General features: G+C 39.5%; 1 protein-coding gene across 6 annotated transcripts in view; it reads left to right on the top strand.

The window, feature by feature from the left end:
* The first annotated feature begins 341 nt into the window (after positions 1–341).
* The window catches only part of ARL15 (ARF like GTPase 15), a 214,940-nt gene continuing 192,453 nt past the window's right edge, over positions 342–22,828 (top strand). Inside the window, exons 1-3 of one of the 6 annotated variants that reach the window (XM_071730675.1) lie at positions 342–1,023; positions 11,575–11,663; positions 12,303–12,359. In XM_071730675.1, coding sequence (XP_071586776.1) covers positions 12,306–12,359 — 54 coding nt within the window. In that variant the 5' untranslated portion in view covers positions 342–1,023; positions 11,575–11,663; positions 12,303–12,305. The remainder of the gene's footprint in view (positions 1,024–11,574; positions 11,664–12,302; positions 12,360–22,828) is intronic. The other 5 variants (XM_071730670.1, XM_071730676.1, XM_071730671.1 and 2 more) reach the window with 5 other exon arrangements.

The raw sequence follows: 22,828 nt of genomic DNA, 5'->3' as shown, positions 1-22,828 counted from the left end.
TTACTCATATCAACTACACTCTTGTCCTAGCCAGTCAGGAACAACTCAGTATTTCCAACACAGAGGTGAAGAACCCCTCTGCCGTACCATCGCCGCTCACCGCGCCCTACACGGGGCAGGGCCCGCCCCAGCGGATATGTGCTGCCGCGGCCTGCGGGACCGATGATCTCCCGCCAGTCGTCCCGCCCCGCCCCTCCCCCCCGCAGCAGAGCCCCAGCCTCACCTCGCCCCGGCGGGAAAGCCGAGGGGACGGACCCGCCTAGGCGGAATCTGCGCCTGCCTTCCCAGAGCGGGGGCGGGGACAGGGACGGCATGGCGCCCAGCCCCACGGGGCTGCCTTCTCCGGGCTCGCTGCCTCTGGGCCTTGCCGGGAGCCTACGCCTTTAAGAGCTCTCCCCCCGCGCCCCACGTGTGCGATCAGCTGATGGCGCCGTCGCGCAGCGTGCAGGGGCAGGGAGGGGAGGCGGGGAGGTGCTCTGCCTCCTTGCCGACAGCTCAGGCGCTGTGGGCGCCGTGCCGTGCCGTGCCGTGCCGTGCCGTGCCGTGCCGTGCCGTGCCGTGCCGTGCCGTGCCGTGCCGTGCCGTGCCGGGGTTGGCCGTGCCGTGCCGTGCCGTGCCGGGGTTGGCCGTGCCTGGCCGTGCCGTGCCGGGGTTGGTTGTGCCGCGCCGCGGCCGCCTGCCTCCCGTCCCTCCCCCCCGCCCCGCCCCTCCATCTCGCGCGCGCAGGGCTGTTGCGGCGCGGTGCGGGGAGCGGCAGCGGCTTTGACAGCGCCGTGAAACCCTCCGCTGGCCCTGGGGGCGGTGGCGGCGGCGGCAGAGCCTCCCCTCAGACCCCCACCTTGCTGCGGCGTCCGAGCCCCCCGAGCCTCAGAGCCCGGTAGGGGGGGAGGCAGGAAGCTCCGCTCCTCCTGACGGCAGGGCTCCCGGTGGCCCAGCGCCGCTGTTAGCCGGGCGGGCGCCCACGGCCCCGGAGACCTCCTCGGCAGCGCGGCGCCCGGCGCCAGCCGGTACATGGATTACCTGGTAGGTCCCCCGACGGGACCGGGCCGCCCCCCGCTGCGCCGCCCCCTCCCGCCGGACATCTTACCGAGCTGAGGCGGCGGCGTCCCCGACGGAGAGAGGGGTGTGGAGGGGGCAGGTGGGCGCGGGGAGGGACCGGGGCCGGCCGTGCTGCCTTCTCATGGCCCACTGGGCTGTTAAAGGGTGATAAACCGACGGGGTTCCGCTGAGGAGTGCGGCGGCCCCGCTCATTTGGCCGCTATTAGGTTGCTAAAGCCGTGCCCCGGGTCGCTGTTTTTTTCCTAAATGCATGAGCTTAGGGTACGCTTGAATGAACTAAATTATCACCCTGGGCGGGATCGGACCTGCGCCTAGGCAGCTGGAGTTCCCGGGTAACGTTTATTGCTCTTTAATGAATATTGGCTTTATTCGGCTGAGAGATCGTATCGCAGGCGCGCACTTTGGGCTGGAGTCGTGGTTGGCGTTCGGAGTCATCAGCCTACACTTAGCAAGTGAACCCTGTGGCACGGCGAGGTGACGCGCTGGTGACTTTTTTTCAGTCTGATACCCGCTTACCTGACCTTTTCTGTGTAGCATCAGGAGGGTGTAATGGGTGTAATTCCATCACTTAAGTTTTGTTTTTTTCAGCTCGTAAACTGTGCCCCCCACCTTCGCTGTCAAGTGCTGTGGAGGGTCTTCCAGGGCAGTAAGGAGTAAGGGCTCTTTGGTCCCTAGTGGGATCCACCCCCTCAGTTTGTCTCTGGAATGATTTGGAGCCAGAAACTTAGCCTTCTTGGTGTCTTCCTGTGAGATGTGCAGGGGACTAGGCTTTAAAGACAGGTTCATTAAGCAGTCAGCAAAAGCAAAAAGGTTTGCTGTACTGAGATGAGAGCTGCATGCAAATGGCTGGCTTTTTCTTCTTTGTTAGTGAAACTAACTAAACTGAAAAGCATTGAATGTTTAGTTAAATATTATTAAATGTTGTTCTTGTGTCCATGAAGCTTAGATTTATTTTGAGACTTTCAACTATATATATAAAAAAATGTTTCAGGCTTTCATTCCTGATTTTGAATAAGAGACTGAAGAATATGAGTCTATGCTGAAGAAGTGGAAGGTAGGCATCTCTTTAAGAAGCTAGTTAATGAAGTACTGATAATAAACTTGCTATGTACCAAATGCAGCACTCTAGCTCCTTGAGGGCCTGGAGCTGTTTCTTATATTTTTTCCTTTATAAATTTAAATCCAGATGAAACTGGCCATCCTGTACTTTTTTAAATGCTTAACCTTTGTGACTGCTGCAGGCTGTTGCATGGAAGTAAACTGCTCTGAGAACAATAAACTTAATAAGTCTTGGAAACTGAGAGCATGTTTTTGTATTAACTGAAGGGGGAGGGGATTAAATAGCTCTGCAAATTTTTTTCCTTACTCTTTTTCCCTGGTGGATCCTTTTCCTTTTTTCTGTTGTGTTGTCTTTGGTGCTGCCTCTTAAGAAATATGAATCTTCAGGATTGTATCCTGAGTGTTCATGCGTATTCTGCTTAAAGTTTCTGTTGTATCAAGAAGTATGTTTGGAGACTGGTTTTCTCAAGTCTCCCAAGTTTTCATCATTCTCACAGTGCATGTTATAGTACCATATGAAACAAAAGGATTCTTTTGATGTCGAAATTGTGACAGATCAGCCAAGTTATTTTCTAAAGATGGTGAAAGCCAGGGGTTGAGGAGAACAGTTTAAATGGAGTGCTGGTCCACTGATGATGTAGAACCATCCAAGAAGCTTTCATCAGCCACTGCCCAGCACTTGTTGCTGGCGTTACTGCGTTTCTTGTACAGTAGGAGTTGCTTGATTTTTGGAATACTTATTGTAACTAGTATAAGCTCTTTTAAACCAAAGGAGAAAAACCAAAATTTTTTTGCATCTGTGTATAATTTGGAAAGAAAGCAAACTTTGGTAGTTTGAATATTTTCTTGTGCATTTGTGCACATAGCTTTGCCTTCCAGCCTCATCTTCACCAGATACAGAAGTTTGGGTGCTTCTTCACCTTTCTCTTTTAATGTTGTAAATGGATTGGCTCTTCTTGGTGATGATCAGTAGTTTCAAGAACATTAGAAAGACTGCTCTGACAAAAAGAATTGAAGATGGTGAGCTCTCTACAGCCTCTTTTCAGCCTGGAGGACCAAGCTGTTGTCATAGTCTGCAGCAGCAATAAAGATTGGCCTACTCTTAACTTATGCGAGGCTTGATGGTACAACATGGACCAATAGATGAAGAACAACCAGCCTCCTTGTTATTTTCATGACAATAGTAGCAAAAATATGTACATGTGAACAAATCTTGTTTTTTGCATTTGTGTTGGAATCTTACACCTTTATGGGCCTCAAAACCTAAGCAGAAGATTCCTGCAACCCTGTGCTGCAGCCTGTAGGCAGTGAGGTTTTTTTCCTCTGCCTTCAGTATGAAGCAGAAAGCAGGGCCAAAGATGCCAGTGTTTCTGATTTCAGTAGTCCCTTGACAGAGTGTTGGAGAAAGTTTTTGCTAGCAGTGGGGCTGAATGGAAGAGTTTAATGGAAGAGTTTAATGGAAGAAGGCTAGGATAACTGTGATCAGGTTTGCTTCACCATAGATTCAGGTGTCGTTCCCTCTTGGCAAGGAGTCTATCTTCAGCTCAATCTTCCCAAACTTGCATAGGGAAGTTCTTTTCCTGATTTTTCCTGCAGAGGGCCTGCATTGATGGAGACTTTTTTCCCTCCTTTAAGGAGCTGGTCACAAGAAACACTGAAAATATGCAGTACTTGCTAAGCTCAGCAGGTTATTGAAAACGTTTCAAACCTGCTCAAAGCCAAGTCAATTGGAGGCGCATTGGACTATATAGCCCTGAAGATTTTATGGGTGGATATCCAGAAGCTGTTTAGGACCTCTGCTACTTGCAGTATGATCCGTGATTTATGACTAATATTTGATAAAGCACTGGTATTAGCTGTGATGCTCTGGTTCTGGTTTTACGTTGTATCAGGACAGCAGCAGTAGCCCCTGTATCTTTCGTAGCTAGAAGAGGCTCGTGAGCTTGGTGCCTGGTTTTTTTGTTTGTTTGGGTTTGTTTTTTGTTGACTTTTTTGTTTGTTTGTTTGTTTTTTGGTATTATTATAATTTGAATTATTATAAATTACAATATTAGGAATTGTGGGGGGCTTTTTGGTGGTGTTTTTTTAATTGAAGAAGGTTTTCTCAAGGTCTTATCAGTCTCACAGCACATCTTACCGTATTACATGAAACTAAGTACAGACTCTAGAAAACAGTCTATCTTCACATATTTAGAGGCACCTTTTACTCATACAGTTTATTCTCCTTGTATTAAAGGTAACTTCTCCAGGACTGTGTCAGGTATGCTGCATGACCACTGGTGCATCAATGTAGATTTGTAGGGTTTTTTGACTACATTAATCTGTGGTGTGTTTGTAGCTACCTTCTGCTTCATTCTTGCCACATTGTGTCAGAAAGGAATATAGCGTGCACACAGACTTTTGTTTACTGGCCTGTCTTCATTAGACTATACTTAATTTAAGAAATTATGGTGTGATGCACCTTGTGAAAAGGATGGCATATGACCAATCTTACAATATCTGCTTGGAGAACTTGTGGCAGACCAATACCAGTGCTTCGATTTTTTTTTTTTCTGTTTCTTGCAGAGCAAGTTTTAAGCCACTGGATGTACTTTCACAATATACTTTAGTGGCATCCGCTGTACTAGATAAGGATCTTACATTGAAAGGTTGCATGTATCAGCCTGACCTGTGTAGAGCTTTTAAAACCTATTTTAGAGGGCAATGTAGAAGTTTGAAACAAAGCAACTTCACAAATGAAGTCCTATATTGCCTAAGAGTTTGCAAGATAAATTTTGATAACCTCTTTAATTTTGTGTATTTTTATTGTGATAACTTATTTTAAAATTGCATCTTCTGCTATGTATTATCCTTAGCTGTATGTAAGATTCTTTCTTGGGAAGGTAATGAAAAATATGCTCCAGTCTGAAATGGTAGATAACACTTCTTGTGTGAACAGCTACATCAGCTTTAGTGAATTTTTTTTCTTATAAAAGCTAAGCATGAACATGAATATTGCAAAATTAGGAGTGTGGACACTCCTAGTGTGGTAGAACCCTTGTGAGTTGGGGATTATTTTTCACTCTTGCAAGTTTGGTTTGGGTTGTTTTTTTTTTTTTCTTTTTTGGTTCTTTGTACATTAGTTAGCTGTTATGAACTATTTTACTTCTGGATGCATTAACACAGAAGCTAAAACATAGGTAGTTTTGGAGTTGCTTCAACTAGATTTTTAAATTTTTACATAAATAGGCCTTGAAGTGACTTCAGAGTTTCTTGGTTTCTGAATGGTCTAGACCTCACATTCTGGATAGTGTTCAGACAAAGTCATTCTTTTTTGTGGGAAAGCTGCACCAAACTGTGGTCTTTTTAAAACAATGATATTAAAAGAAAAAAAGTGTTTCTTAGCAACCTCTCTTTCTTGGACAGTTTATCTTTAAGACGTTTCCTTTTTTTGGACACTTTAACTTGGTGTACAGGTTTGTTTTAGAAAGCAGTGATACACCTTAGGTTATGATTTGTGGTTCTGTTCTGCTGTTGTCTGTTCCATTGTTTGGTATCTGCAGGCTGTAGAAAACAGTACTTATTTTACTACAAATAGCATTATGGAGCCATCTATTCGAAGGTCATGGTCTTACTTCACTGAAACCATGTAAACCAGTACCTGATGCTCTTTGAATAAGGAGAGATGGGGCAAGCTCCATCTTGGCAACCCTGGCTTGTTCTTCAGAGGCACATACAGGTTTTTGATCTATCACTGCAACATGTGCAACAGAAGTCTGTGTAGTCTGGCTCTCTTATCATTGGCTAAACCCCCCTCTTATAAATTTTTTCTTCAGTCATGTAACCATAATGACTAGTTTGTTGACAGATCATCTTGACACCCTCTAAGTATATAATTGTATACTGTCCCCACTTGAGTTTAGAAAGCACAAGGATGAAGGGTCTGACATTTGTTTCAAAAGAGTTATAAGAATGCAGGAAAGAAGGCAACTGACAGATATAAGAAAAGCTAGTACAGGGGGCATGCAGCTCTGTTAGTGTTTGGATCAGATGCGAATCTTTGAAACTAATTTTAAGACACCTCTACTTACTGTATGCAGGTTTCCTTTGCAGAGTGATCACACAGAACACACTGAACACAGATAAGTGAACAGAAGTGTAGAATTCCTTTGCAGAAGATAGAAATCAAATGCTGCATTTGCTCATCCTGCAATAAGAAGCATTATTGAATTCCCTAGGTAAACTTTGGATTCAATGGTGGCTATTATAGACAGTGAGTGGAACTTGACATGGCTTCCTTGAAAAAACACAAGAATGCCTTGATGTGATTATAATTTCCAGCATAAGATTCTGTGAAGTCACAGGAGCACTGCAACAACAGAAATTTCACTATCTTTAAATACAGACACTGAAGAAACAAGTGAACTAGCACAGTTAAAATAAAATTATTTTGACTTTTCTGTGATGAGGATTGCATTAGAGTGGTAGATGTTATCACATCAAGAAATGTGCTCCTGTTTCTGAAAATGTGCTAGACTGTATTGTTTACAAATAGACCTAGCATGTCCGTGTGGATTAGTTTCATGTTCAATATGTGTTAGTCCTCATGTTGCTCTACAGTATGCTGCTCCTGAATTCTTCAGTCAGACCTACAAGCTTGCCGCAACATGTGGATGAATTTCACAAAAGGTTAGAATTGCATGTTTTTAATAAGTGAGAAAATCTGTATTTAGTAAGGACAGAATATTCCTCCTAATACCCCATGCTGATTACCATTTTTGGCTTGTTGTCAGTATCATCAGCACATGTTTTTTAATACTGCCAGCTTGTGATGTTTATTCTCTTAAACTGAGTTCTGAAGTTTTGTGATTATGTGATGATATTGGCTCTCCGTGAACAAAATAAGCACTTTTTGTTTCAAACTTAAAAGCACAAATGTGGGCCCAAATGGCTTTAAAACCATCAGGAGGAAAAAACACATGCAGTCCTTAAAATCTTGTGAATGTTTGGATTTTGATTTACAATACTCGTGGAGTATGCTGTTTTTGCCTTTTTTTATTTTTTCATACTATGTGCAGCAAAACTTCCTGAAGTGAAAGTTCTGACAGTATAAATGGCCTTGGGAACATAAATGGAATATTTGCAGTAGAACAGAGATAAGATAATCTCTTAATAGAAATCTTCACAGTACAGAATTTTTCTTTTGTCTTACTGTTAAGTAGGCTGTTAAGCTGTTATGAATTACTAACAGGAGGACATAATCTTTCTGCTGTCGGGGGGAGAGACACAAAACAGGAAGTCTAGCTGACATGTCCTCTTGCATTTAGATGCAGTCCTGCCATACAGCTTTCTTGCCTATATGGACAAACAGCAGGAAGAACATGAATCTTTGTACAGTGCTTTGATTTTATGATTTATCTTTTGGTGGAACAGTAGAAGAAAAGCTGCTTGTCAGGACTACATTTGCTTTGGGCATTGGAGAGTCTGGGGAAGCCAATAGCCAGTAGGAACTGCTGATACGGGGGAAGTGAGTTTACAGATTTTTTTTCTGGTTATGATTTGGAGCTTTTGGATGGAAGAAGCATCTGTTTTCTACTTTTTGTTAGCTTTCACAGCAGCTATTGCCTAACCTTCCTTTACCTCATTTTTGCCTCAATTAAAAATGAAGTAATCATTGTGCAAACTGTTAATAATAAGTTTCATAAATATGCATCATAGCACTGCTCTGGCAGTGAGTAAAAGGGAGAAGGGGAAAAAGAATGTAGTTCAGAAGAGTATTTAGTGTTTGTGTTTAGCTGTATAAACTGCATATGCTTTGGGTGGACCGATGCAGAGACAAATAATAAGAGTGCATATTGAACCTGGGAAAAAGTCATAATACCCCTTTTGATATTTTGGTAATAACATGGCAGATGAAATTCAGTGCTGATAGATGCAAAGCTGGATACATCTACAGCAGAAGTGGCATCACAGTACAAATGCATGGATAGGCTGTAAAACACCATCAGTGCTCAGGAAAGTGAAAGATGATGCTTTTTTAAAATGTCATCTCAGCCCAGGCTGCTCTCAATGAATTTAGAGTATTAAGAAAGTGAAAAAAAGAAAAATAGATTTTTTTTCTATGATGCTGAAATGCAATGTTTGTTGTTGTATTTAATGCTACATTTCTGGCTGCATCATCTCAGAAAGAGATACAGAGAAGAATGAGATGGCAATTGGAAGAAAACAGTTGCTTTTGTGCAAGGAGGGATTAAAGAAATAAGGGAAGAGAGCAGCATGGCTGAGTCAAGACCTGCTGGACAAACTAAAAGGCAGGTCAACTCAAGCAGGGACAGGTGTCTTGGGAAGACCTGCCTGGTTATGTAGGGCTGAAGTCAGGAAGGCCAAGGTGCAGCTGGAGCTGAACTTGGCAGAGAATAAAAAGAAGTACTCCTACAGGTCAATCAGAAAAGTACGGTTAAAGAAAGCATTGCCCCTGATGAGCAGAAATGGCAAACAGCCATTCTCATCAACAGACGAGAAGTTGGCTGTGGTTCTCAACAACTTTTTCTCCTCATTCTTCATTGGCAATCTCTTTCACCTCCCAAGATGAAGAACCACAAGGCAGGGACCAGGGGGACAAAGTCCCTCCCAGTGTAAGTGAAGATGAGATTCATGGCCACCTGAGGAACATGAACCATAAGTCTGTAGGACCTGATGAGGTGCATTCCAAAGTCCATAGGGAACTGGTTGATGTGGTTGCCAAGCCACTCTCCATGATATCTGAAAAGTTGTGGAAGTCCCTGGTGACTGGAAAAAGGGGAACATTGCACCCATTTTGAAAAGGGTAGAAAGGAGGACCCTGGCATGAACTGACCTATCAGCCTGGGAAGATCTTGAAAGAGATCCTCCTAGAAGCTCTGAGAAGATACATGGAGGACAGGAAGGTAATGCATAATAGCCTGAATAGCTTTACTAAGGGCAAGTCCTTCCTGACCAACCTAGTGGCTTTCTACGAGGAGAGACTGCATCAGTGGACAAAGGAAGAGCAATGGATGTTACCTATCTGGACTTTTGCAAGGGCTTTGTCATAGTACCCCACAACATTCTTCTCTCTAAGTTGGATAGATATTTGAAGGGTGGACTGTTTGGTGGACAAAGAATTGACTGAGCAAGGGAGTTCACTGAATGAACCTGAAACTGAAATGACAGCCTGGGTAGAGTGCAGTGATGATGCACTCTATGGTGAGTGATGTCTTCTCTCAGTTCTTTATTGCCTATAGACGCGCATAATTTCATGTTTCAGCAAGACTGGAGAAAAGGTCCAGAACTCTTGGGAAATGTCTATGCTATTTTTGAAGCTCTTCATTTTATGTTGGCTAATCTACATCTTTCACTGTCTGAACCATTGCAGTCCTGGAAACTGTCATGAAAAACTGCTCTAGTGATATTACTGCCGGAAAGAGGGTTGAGCTTTGTTCTCTTATGCATCCACTAATTTTTTTTTTATGATAACAAGAGAGTTCTTAGACCCAGTACTATTTCCTATTCACATATCATTGCTTTTACTTCATCATCAGGTTTCTTCTAGTCTCCAGAATCAGAGTTATTTTTCTAATGATTTTGTACAAGAAGGTCAGTATTTAAAAAATCTAATTATTCAGCATTACAAGAGAACATGAAAATATTTTGTCTTTTATTTATAAGAAATGTATTAGAAAGTATTTGGAGAGTTAAAATTAGAATGTTACTAATAGAATATGGTAGAGGGCTGTGACATCTTGTGCAGAAAGAGGAGCCTTGGAGTTACTACTTGTTCCGTAAACAAGCTTAGCAAACAGTAGTTCTGATCAGAGCTCTTGCCACATCTACTGTAGAGTAGTTGTGTGTGCTTTTGGGTATCTACATGTTCTTTATATCATGTAAGCACTGAGAATTTCTTTCAGGTGCTATACATATATGTACCTTAAAATTGGTGTATACACTTGTATTGCTAATTTTCATGTTTATTATGCACAGAAAAAGATGCACGTAAGAATGGAGCAGAAGCACTTCTTGCCTGGAAGCTCCAGTAATTCCAAGTGATGTACTGGGGTGGACCACATCTTTATTAATGAGCAAGAGGGCATCTTAATCCTCATTTTACTAAAGCAATATATCACCAAAGAAAACCATCAATTCCCTTTCCTCATATTGCTTTCTGGTTTTGTGGTCTTGGAACTATACTTAGTGCTACAATTTATTTAGGATTTGAGAAAAGCAAGCTAAGCATTCCTGTTGGTTGGCAGAATTGAGGGTACCAGCTTCTTCAGTTCTGTCAGTTGTAGAGCATTTTTATTGTCTTTTTTAAGCAGCTGATTAGGATCCCTCCTCCACTTTGCCCAGCAAGACTCATGAGCTTAGTGCTTTCTGACCAGTTGCAGAACATGCTCCAATTGATCTCTTCAATTTGCTCTCATAAGTGTTATGGGTAGGACTTTAAATTTGTTATTCGTGTTTGCTGAAAACATAGATATTAAAGCAATTTCTGCAGTTGTAGACTAGTATGTGCCTTTGTCAGATCTGTATAAGTTTTTCTTGCTTGTTTGTTTTTTGTTGTTGTTGTTGGTTTTTTTTTTGGGGGGGGTGTTTTAAACACCAAATACTGAAATTATTTTGTACTTAAATTTGTATTGATAGCTGAATGGTTGAAAAGGTGGACAGAACAAATGCTTGTTGTGAATGAAAGTCTTCACAGCTGCAAGCTCTTTCTGAGTCATTATGAACATAACAAAGTTTCGGACATTTATGGATGTTAGTGCCATGACAAATTTTCAGCTGGTGAAGTTATATAATGTTCATGAGATGACTCTTCACCTGAGCAGAAGGGTGCAAACTGGTAGAGGTGCTTGCTTAGTTTGTTTGAAATATTTGACCTGACATCTCAGTTCCTCCCTTCAGATGTGTTAACTGGCTTCTCTTAAGAGTAAGTCTTTGTATCACTGTATCAAACAAAGTATCTTTCTTTTCTAATTTTTGTAGGTATATTTTACATTTTTTTTCTTTTATTTTCATGCTTACCATCCAAAATCCTTTCAGAAAGGAACAATAAACTGTAAGTAAATCAAACCCAGATTTTCCAACAGTTGTTTTGTTGCCCAGTTATGTGGTCCAAAATGAGTTGTAAAACCAAACAGACTAAAGATTACAAGTATCAAGAATAAATTCCCATTGTAGCAGCATTTTATTACATATGTTGTAATTCAGAGAGCAGTGATAGTCTGTAGGTAGGATGACTAAACATCTAATTCATCTAATTTCAGTGACTTCTCAGATACCTTATTTTAACTAATCCCTCAATTTCTCTTCTGAATAAATCACGGTAAGCCTGGTGTACTGCGCCTGACAGTATATAAAAATGACAGACCTGCATTAGGTTTTATTTTGGTTGTGGGGAGTTGTGTTTTTTTATGGCTTCTTTGTCCTATTTAAAGAAAGTGTTTTTATCTGTTTCATCAGAAATTCATAGTCCATCCTCTGCATCTGTGTGACTGCAGAAGACACAGAATTGTGGCATCACAACAGATTGGAAGTTGAGCGAGTTGAGGGTAAAAACTTTTAATATGATTATTTTCAGCTGTAAGAGCATATTAAAATACTCAAGACAATAGAGAATTCTGTTTTGAACATGGGAACTACAGGAGTATGACTTTGGAAATGTATGAATGTTAAAATACATGCATTATTTTCATATACAGAGGAAGAGAATTTGAATGATATTTCAGGGAGAGGGAAACCATAATATTTGAAGATGCCAACTCTTTAAACTAAGAAGCCAAAAAGCACATTACTCTACAGAAATGTCTTTTGCTGTTGTGTTCTTTTTTAAAACCCTGTAGATAAAAATAAAAGGGACTGAAAACTTGAAACCAAATGGTTAATTTGTGTGCAGGCATTTTGGAGAACATCAGGTAATCTGAGGCCTATCATGAATTACTGAATTAGTAAGTTTAATGGTTTTGGCAGCTGTTTCTGTACTAAAGGTAATAAGTTTTGGCAGCTGTTTCTTTATGAAAGGTAATAAGTATTTGCATAATCTCATTTTCTCAGCTTGTTAATAATGTCTTACAGGAAAAACATAAAGTAGTGTGCCACCAGGTGTTTCTTTCCGGGGAGAGGGGAAAGATGGGAAGAAAAATTCTTACTAAATGGCATTCTTGGTAATGTCTTTATTTTAATTTCTTTAGACTATGTCTGAATGTATCCAGCTCTCATTTGCTGTTTGTAGAATTGGCATTTACACGGTAAGGCAATGTTCTAACTAACTAACTAATTTTTGTTAGTTGTAATGCCATTTGAGCGAAAAATTATAGCTTTTTGGGGGATTCTAAGGTGTAAGAAATTTAGGAATTCATGTGTATCAGTAGCTGAGAATTCTGGCCTAATGTAACTGCTGGAGGGTTTGTATACATTTGCTTTTAAATATCCATTATGATTGAGTAATGTTGTATATTAAAGCATGTTAGCTAAATGCATATACTGGTGTAAGCTTTTTCTGGAGTGCCTTAATATTTTCTAAGTGCTCTTAAGTTAAACTCTCCAAACCTTAATTAAGTTGTATAAAAGAAATATGAGGTTTACTTCAAACACGTGTTCCAAATATACTAAGTTTTTTTTTTTTTGTTTTTTTGTTTTTTTGTTTTTTGGCTCTTCCAAGTTGTTCCAATTATTGGGAATATTTAGATGACTGGGGTGTTTTGTAGAAATTCATCATGTAAGCTTTGTTTATGCAGTGCATAACGCATTGTTGCTGAAACCATCCTTAAAACCCTGGAGCTTTAGGAGTGAGACTGCTCTGCTGTTCCTACTGTTTATACTTTTCAGGAGGAATCCTGACACATCACTTCTCATTTTATTAGGCTGTTCACTCAAAAGGGTAAGTGACTTGGACAATTGTGGTGAGAATTGTATACTCCCAGTAAATCTTATTTGGGGACAGAATGGCAAAGCTTAACATTTGCTTTTTTTATTAAAGTTTGGTTGCAAGTTGGTTTAACATCTGCTTGAGGTTTTATCCTCATCAAATCTGCTGACATTCTGTTTTCAGTATGTAAAATACTTTTTTAATGGTAGAAAAAAGTAGATTTGGGTAATATGGACAAATCCTTGTGGAGAAAACTGCTGCTTGCAAAGTAAAAGGCATATTTTTCCTGTGGTATTTAAGTTCCTTAGGAAGACCTCTCTCCAGATTCCTATGTGATGAATGTGCTTATCTTGAAGGAACAGAGAGAGATACAGTATAAGGTTTTAATGGTTGCAAGGTATGCAAACCATCTGCTAGCTCCTTTAGAAGGCTTTAGTAAGCTGTCTAAATGAATCTGAGAGGATGTCTATGTATGAACGTGTGTATTGCACAATCTGGTATAAGCAGCTATAATGTATAGCAAAATACACTCTTTGACAATAATTGGTTCTATTTTAGTTTAAAATAGGCAAGTGTGTTGTGTTTACTGCAGTACACTGCTAAGTTTTAAGTTACTGCTAAGCTGCAGTTACAGTGATAGCTGGGTAACGTATCTCATTGTGACCTTTTGTGCAACATAATATTTAATTTAATCAAACATTTAAAATTGCAAAATACAAAGAGCTGGCTAAATTTATGAAAATTCCGAGAGGAACCAATTTCATGTTGCTACCCATTAGAAGAAAGTAAGGAGGTTGGTGAGTAGGCTTCAGAGTGTCCAGAGATGAACTGCTACAGCCACAGTGTTGAGGGAGGACATGAATCCAACGTAAATTACATTTGGGGACTTAAATGGCTTCTTTAGGACAGTACTAGGTGCTGAGAATACTTGCTTATATAGAAATGCCTGTCACTGGTAAGGTGAGTTTTAGGTGATCTAGCTGGAAAGTGTGTTTGGACAGCCTCAGTAGCAGAGTAAAGGGAGAGGTCTGTTGAAGTGGGAGCTATGTGGAAATGCTGGGTGATAGTTGTGTTGTTCACACTGTGCCCTGCTCGTGCTCAATCCTGTAACTCAGGTGTGGGCACAGTCTAGCACTTAACAAGTATAGTACCCCCTACTTATGTCAGGGAACAAGTTGGATTTGTTCCTTGTGTCATGTGCTTTCTAATGCATGGTGTTTGGTAGACTTAATTTTATTTGTTTTGTTACCTGACTGATTTTAATCCAAAAGGTAAGCTGCCTCTGAGGTACCAGTCAGCACCGTGCATTCGGTTTGTTCTGCACATCCCTGTTGCGCAGTGCTGCAAGTGTCTTGCAAAGGCTCTTGGTCCTATGGACTACATACATCTCAACTGTTAGGCTTTTATCAAGCTACTTATCAGTAACACTCTTGACCACCCATTAGTTCAGCTATTCTGCTTCATTAAATAGGCTTCCTGTTTTTCACGCTGGTACAGATTGAGATGGAAGGTTTTATATAGTTATTCATGGCACAGGAATCTGTGCCACATGCAGCCACTGTGTGCAGGAGGCTAAAACTGGAACTAGAAAAAACGTAGGTCTTTGGAAGAGTGCAGAAAGACATGATGCCTGTTTTAGGGTATTAAGTAAGATCAGATGATTTAGAAATGTATACCCTCAAAGATGGGAGTAGAGAAGTAGAGGTGGTTAATATATAAACTAAAGAGACAATTGTAAGACTCTGAAGCGGAAAAATGTGTATCCTAAAAATGAAAACATTGTCATAACCATAAACAAAAACTTGCAGGATTAAAACAACAATCAGTCAATCAACAAAATGAAACTCTGTTTTCTCCTTGTGTTTTACACAGCTGGTAAATGTACCAGTCTTTTCATAAGCATGTTTCTGCTTCTTCCACCATACTAGAGTCTGAGTCAGATATATAAGACAGTTGGAAGTGTGAGAGGAGGCAGATGAAATACTTCTTGAATCTGTATGATTGTAAAGATTGTAAGCATATGAGCTCTTATCTTAGCATTATATTATCGTCAACTCCTTTTCTGCTTTTGACTTAATTTTCTTAACCAGGTAAAAATGCTAATAAAATAATGATGGATAGCTCAACCTGCATGAACTTAAGAGGAAAAATAGTCCAAATTTTGTTGTGTTGTAAGACAGTTTTTATGATGGAGCATTTGCCACCTTTACACATATTTAGGACTCCACCTCAAAAACAGTTTGCATGATTGTATGCATACATATCTTATCTGGAAGGGTCTCTGATACTCTGTACTATGCTTTTAGCCTTTCGTCTCACCATTTGGCTTATAACAGTAAGCTTTTTTGCACAGGGCACTAATGTATTCTTTCCTGGCTCTGCCCCCTAAATATGACTCCAGCAATAAGCAACAAGTAATTTTCTTACTGTTTGTTGTTTTGGATAACAAAACAATGACAGAAACCTCTGCTGTGATGAGAACAGTGCAGTAAAGCTAAGTTGACTTAGTGGAAGTGTGGTTCTTTGCTGGTATGCGTTAGAAGGAAAAATACTGGAAAAGAACATTTTCCCTTCTTAGGAAATTGGAAAGCAGCAGTCTTCGTTGACTTCAGCATATGGCATCCATAAACATCTGGAAAATACTAATTTAAAAACAAAACAATAAGGATAAAAGAAAGCAGTTTGTAGGGCTTTCAGATACTGAGCATGGCAGAAGTGATGCAGTATTGCATGTGTTGGCATCTTCTTCCTGAAAATTATGAGTAATGGATATATTGGTGCTAGTAGCCTCTTGGCTTGACTTTGTGCTGTAAGATGTTGAAATAAATCATACATTTACATCTGTGCTTACTGTGGTATACATATGGTAAGTATAATAGATGATGCAAATGTGCTTTTAGTTCTTCGGTTTACTTTGGATTAGCGTACACTTTGATTATACTGATAATTTAATATCTTAAAATGGTTTGACTGGAAACAGCTGGTATCCTAAGGAATTTTTATGAAAATAGAACAAAACAGAAATAACATTTCTTCCTGAAGTGGTGTGGTAGGAAAGCTCTTAAGAAAGAACAACTGAGGTGCTAACAACTAAAGGCAGTCATAGAACAGGAGGTAATCATGGGAGCATGTTTGGAAAAGCTTAGAAGCCAGCCTGTGACTTTGAGTAAGGAAAGCTTCCTGTGAGACTCTTCCCCTCCCTGATGTGGTTTCCCATTGGAAAATGCAAAGCTAAAGTAATAACAGAGCTCATATAGCATATCCTGTCTACTCCTCCCTTTCCCATGTCATGTCCTTGACATGAGCAGCAAAACAAAGGCACAAAAGGGCAGCAGGAAAAAATGTTTCATAAGCTGCTCTTTTGGAAATGTGGACAATTCCATTCACATTCACAGTTGATATTTTGTGGGTAGACCTCCGTAAACAAAAGGTATAAATGTTTTCAACTTCAAGCCTTAAATGAAAGGTGTATGCTATCACCAGTGTCTTGGTATTGACTTGAGGTTGATGGGAGTATGGCCACTTTTTTGTTGCGAATCAATTGTTGAGCTGCTTGAATCATGTTGGTTGTCATGTGCATGTCTACCAATCTGAAGGAGATAAGATGAGAATTCTGATATATGTGTTTTTCTGGGATGTCAATGTTAGATGTAGTGTGGATTGTTTTACCAAATGACGTTTACTTCTACATTTCTGAAATAAAGACTTTGTAATTTTTTTTTTTTTGCCTAGTGGGAAAAGTAAAGACAGGCGAAGTAGGAAATCATCAAGGCTGGGATAGGAGTAAGGATCAGAATACAGTGTCTACCCTTTCTCTCCACAGAGTTCATTGGTAAACGTACCTGTACTGGAATTGCTGAGCAGTCTGTCTTTGACCGAGAGCTCAGCACTGGTCCAACCAGTGCTGCTGTGAATTTATTTCTTCCCTGAGTTATTAACTGATATACACTGTATTTGTAGCCCTCTGACAGCCTCTGACAATTAGCAATTTATCTCACTGGGAAAGGTATGGTTTCCCAAATGAGCATGTTAAATTTTTTCAGAATGAAATGCCTATTTGACAAACTTGCAGGCTGGAATAGAGCTTTGACCTGAACTAGAGACATGATTAACTCAGGTTGTGTTCCCTCTGATTAGTCTCCAGTGTTTGTGGGCCTTTCTTGCTCTACAGTTAAGTTTAGGGAGAAGTAGGAAAAAAGCTCAGATCATCATTAGAAGAGTCCCAGATATTTTCTATTAAACACTGTTTTGCATCTTCCCTTTAAAAGTCAGGATTCCTCATCTTCAGTGTTTCTGTCTTTCTAGAAAACAGTTGTGTAAGGTACTGGCAAAATGTCATGTTTTGCCTTCAGTGGCTGGTTGGCATGAAAGATAAACTGCTCCTCTAGGCTCAAGTGATGTAAGGGGATGATTGCTTTGAGTGTGGTATTTTCCTGATGGGCCATGCTGAGCATCCTTTTTTTGTATAGTTTGAAGATTAACCTCTTTAATTAAAAACAGAAATTATTGTAAATGAACAATAGATTTAAAATGTAAATTGGAAGTACATTGCAATGCCAGCATACTAAGAATCCTGTCAATTGCCTATGAAAATATCACATGCTTAAAATTTGAGCTGTCCTGGGACTGTAGATTCAGAAAGGTAGCACTGAAGCATGTTGAAAGACTAGAAATGGCTCTCAGTGAAAGTGAAATTTCGCATTCTGTAGTCCAGAGGTTGGTATTGTGCATAGCTGTGAGGTTTACAGAAATGCAAGTTATTTGCAAGGATTTCCAGAGTCTGGCTGCATGATTATAAACTGAAAGATAGCCCTATGATTATGCTGAAAGGTGCATGCACTGCTCTGTGTGCGTGTGCAATCACATCCTCTACTATATATAGTTGTATAAGTAGGAAACTAGGTGATTTCCAAGTGAAAATAGCAACTATCAGTAATTTGTACCATATATAGTATTTGCATACAGCTGTTTTGGTTGTATTTATTGCTCTGTTGTCACTAACACACTTCCCAAAGTGGTGTTGCTTTTGTGTAACAAATTGTAGGTTAGTTCTGGCTGGTCTGTATTTGCTTTTAATAGCAGCTGGAGAACCACAGTGTGTTAGAAATTATATTTCTTGCAGGGTTTTTCAAAATCGTGCAGGATGTTTTTCCAAAATGACATGTTACAGTAGAAGTAGAGTAAGTCTGTTCATCTGAATCACTTGTTTTGACAGAGAGCTCAAAAGCTTGTCTGCTTTCCTTAGACTGATGAAAGATTGCTTTTCCTTCTGAAGATGCTTGCACTGCATCTTGAGGGCATCAATGATATTAGCGTTACTATTATGATTACTGTAAATAGCTTAGCTGTTTTCTGAAGATAAACTGCATTTGATCAAGAATAGGTATCTTTAAGGGAAGAGGTCATACAAGTGAATAGTAAAAAGAAAATAATTTAAGGAAGTCCATCAAATGCCACAAAATTTCATTGATTACGTGTTAGCTTTTTCTGGGTGGGAAAGACCTTTCTGATTCTCTTCATTAGTGTGTGTCTGTCCTTGGGGGTTTTAATGTTTCTTCTCACTGTAAAGTTGAAAATGTTTGCCAAGGTGTTGAAGTTACAGTGGTCGCTAGATTTCTTACTGTTATATCCTCTTTATAATCTCTGTTCAAAATGATTTGAGATTGTGTCCATGTGTAAGTAAACCCATAAATGCTCTTGGGAATGTTGTTTTACAGCATCATCTAGATCCCTTTAAAGTAAAAAGCCCTTTTTAGATCACCCTTCTATTGTAATTATTCTATTTTGGTAAGTTTGATTATATTTCACAGAAATCTCAAGCCTATTTATATTCTGTAGTATGAAGAGCTTTGAAGAGTGACACCTCAGTTTTATTGGCAAGGATTTATATAGTACAAAACTGCATTGAATCGTTGGTTTTTTGTTGGTGGTTATAATGTTAAAGAATAGAAAAATGCAGTATGATGTAGAGGATGTCAAAATGATTGCATGAAACAAGGCGGATCTACCACTTTAACTGATGGTATTAAATGCAGCTGATAAATTGAAGCTGTAAGTTTGGGAAGTCTTGGAACAAATACTGCTGCAAAAGGAGGTAAAAGAGGTTTGTATACATTCACACAATTTTGAAAATACCAGAAGCAGAACTGTAACCAAGAATTTACAACACACCACATGTAAGCTGTAAGTAATCTCTGCTTTCCAGGATACTTGACTTCTCACACTTCACCAATTCTTAAAAATCTGTTGCCCAAAATGGCATTTGAGATACTAATACATTTAAAAAAGTGAAAGCTATCTTTGGAAATTATAGAATCACAGAATTGCTCAGACTGAAAAGACCTTCAAGATCATCGAGTCCAACCTCATCCTAACGCTATTACCCTCGGTCTAATGACCCACCAATAAACCATCTCCCCAAGCACCACATCCAGACAATTTTAAAACATACTGAGGGATGGAGACTAAGCCACCTCCCTGGGAAGCTTGTTTCAGTGCTTAACAAAATGCCAGTATGCATATTTATATACATTCATACCAGGGGAACCATTTTATGAAGTTAAAGAGCACATGAATACAAATTATTTGTTGTGCAGGTAGTTTATTTTCTATTAAATGTTGCATCTCAGGCCAAAATGTGACCTGCCTTATTTGCTAATCTCTGTGTTCTTGCTTATTGAGGAGCAGTGGTCCTGTGTGCTTTCAGTATGGTTGTTACATGTTGAAAAGAAACATGTTATGGGGGTGTGCAGGCCTTCCTCTGTCTAAGTTCTAGGAAATAGATCTGTATGTCCTGTTTGAGACAAATAGAAGAGCTGGAAGGCTACATTTGCTGCAGTTCTAGTCTGGTTTGAGAAACACATGTAACTCCCACCTCTCCCTAAATCTTCTGAACACCAGCCAGGTGATGTGGTTCTGCATATTTAAGGTTTTTTTGTTCAGCTGCTTATGGAATTACCTCAATGTAACCTGGTAACATTTGTATTTTTCTTTTCTTTCACCCCACAGTTCAGTTACTAATCTGTTTTCTACACGCCCATCTTGTGCAATGGTCCCTTAAGCATGTTTTTGTTTTCTTTATCTTTCTTATGTCATTCTACTTTGTCTTGGCTCTCTCCGTGAGGTGAGACTTCTTGCCACACACAAAAGAAAGGCTTTTTTTTTTTTTTTTTTTTTTTTGTGCAGCTTTTCTCCTTGTACCTCATACTTGTTTTTTAATTTAATTTTGTTAATTTCCTTCAGTTTTAGCATAGAGTGTTTTGACTTCTTCAGTTATGTATTGGGGTGAGTGGTGGTGGTGGCAAGGTGCATGTGCAGATGAAACACTTTGAGGTAAATTGTATACTAGAAAGTATTTTTCTCAAATTCCATAAATAATGGATTTTTTTAATCACTGTTAACACTGTACTGTAGTGAGTCAACATACACTTCAGGTCATGGAAGATGATCTGTTGTTTTTTTTCTGAAACTTGCATCTCCAGAACATGTGAGGTTTTGCTTCTTATCCAGGCCTCTGTTGTGCTAGTGTTCTCTTGCCTACTTCTTAATTTTGCCATCCTCTTAAATTGTGTGATGTTCCAGTTCATTTCTCTGGATTATGTACTCTAAAGTAATAACCTCTCTGTAAACTATCATACTTAGAGGCCTGGCAGAGGTTGATAATCTGTTCAGTTCCTAGCATAGTCTCCACTGTGACAGACAGATTACAGGCAGATTGAGAATGTATCAAACACAGCAGTATGTGTAGAAACTGTGCAAATTATGTGCCGCGGGCATGTTTTGTCTACTCATGGGAAACAAGGTAGGATTTTTGAAGTTGAATCTCTGTAAATGAGAGATCCTGGAATGATGAAAGGAAAGTAGAGCAAGCCTGTAGATTAAAATTTGATAAAGACTTTTCATTATTGACATAGACATTTGGTTTTCAGATGGTTTTACCTTGCTCCTTATAAGAATTGTGTGGTTTTTTTTTTTTCCTGGTTATTTCCTCTGCTTGAATTTGTTGGCTATGGAAGAGAATGCTACTGAGAGGGAAGCTCACAAGGGCAGGGTAGGTTATATTGTGGGATGTTAGAAGGAGGTATTTGTTGATTTCAAGAGATTTAAAACTATTTTCGCTGTAGCATCTCTCTTGACTTTGAAGTAACTCTGTAAGAGATCAAGTATGGAAATGTACACCTGGACATAACAACTTAAAAAAATGGAGGCTACAATAGCATGACAATACCAAATACCAGACCTATACCTTGCAGGCAAGAATAATGTGGAGGTAATTAAAGGGAGTTCTGAATGTATATAAAAAAAAACCCCCAAAGTTGCTGTGGATTGGATTATGCTGAACCAGGGGAAATGTGTAGCTCTGTGACTATAGGATAATGAGCAAGAAAGCCACAATAAAAGAAACTGAGGATTTTAGGTGACTCTTATGAGTATGTAATGTGAATTAATCTTATATAAGCTTTCACCCTCTAATAATAACATAGTGGATGGTATAGCAGCTTCAGATGGAGAATATGAATAAAGCTCTTTGTATGAAATCTGCATGTATTTGGCAATGCCTGTTGAACTCTTCTTCATGATGGTTTTAATATTCTGTCTGCTTCTATTCCCAAATCTTGTGGCTACTGGCTCAAGTTCCAGTTCTGGATGTGACAGAAGCAATTTTTTTGTTTGTTTCAGCAGGGTAAATTGAGGTGTAAAAGGCAAACAATTTACTGATATTCCACATTGAGTTCTAGACAAGATCTTGCAGTTCCCTTTGGTGTGCTGTGGAATTGATGTCTGGACATGTGAATTCTGATATAACCTCTATTTACTGTTGAAATTGTATCATAATTAGAAAAAATATATTGTGATTGCAAATTTGTTTCTGAATTTTAAGAGGGGATTGGGAAAAGATAGAATTGTTTTGTACAAGTTTTGTGCGATTTTCCCCTTGAGATTCTTCAGTCTAAGAAGCTCTTCCTGAGGAAGGAAGGTGTTAGTACTTTGTGCTGTTTATTGAATAATATTGCAAAGAATACCACTTGGTTTCATTCTGTCACTACTTTGTCCCCTTCCTGACCTCTTTCAAGTTTTTTTTTTCAATATTTCTTGAGGTGAGAGGGGTGCCAGGTGAGCTGACATATTTTCTCTCTTAACATATGATCCTAATGAAGTTCCTGTTTTTCTCCATAGATGCTGACAGTGATATTGTATGTTACCAGGTTCAGGATTTTTTCCTTTTTGATCCTGTTCCCTTCATTGCTAGAATATTTTTAATTAAAAACACTAGTGTTATAATTAAGCATGTGTATTGCCTACTTACCATGACAACTGCTGAAAAAAAGGTCTCCTGCACTTAATAAAGAAAAAGTATTCAATGGAGAATGGAAAAAAAGCAAAACGTATCACATAGCAATAGCCAAAACCTTTTATTTATTTATAAAAGCTATATGTAAATCTGGACTATTGCAAGTCCAGATGTTGCTGTTGGGACACTGGGGGTGCCTGTATTCCTTAGCTCTTAAACTGTCTTCAATTACTTTCCAATTATTATGTCTGTGTTTTTAACAGAAAACAGATAACTTATTTGAAGAGCAAGCATTGATTCTTGGTGAAGCTTTGCAAGGCTTGGTTGGAGTACCAAAGAAAGTCTTTGCCTAAAAGTCTTTTCAGTGGCTGCTTTGGGTTTGTCAAGGTTAAAAAGCCTTGTTTTTAAGGAAGTGTTTATCAAGAGAAATACTTTATAGACAGATGAATTAATAACTAATGTATTGCTGATACAGGATTTTGTGTAGAAGAAGCATCAGAAAAGGAAGAGCCTGCCTTGATTCACAAATGATTTTTTTTGTGTTCGGGTTATAAAAT

This window comes from Heliangelus exortis, chromosome Z (genome assembly GCF_036169615.1).
Source record: "Heliangelus exortis chromosome Z, bHelExo1.hap1, whole genome shotgun sequence".
Classification (NCBI taxonomy): domain Eukaryota; kingdom Metazoa; phylum Chordata; class Aves; order Apodiformes; family Trochilidae; genus Heliangelus; species Heliangelus exortis.
Note: the sequence above shows the minus strand (reverse complement) of the source record. Positions and strands in the feature narration are given on the sequence as shown.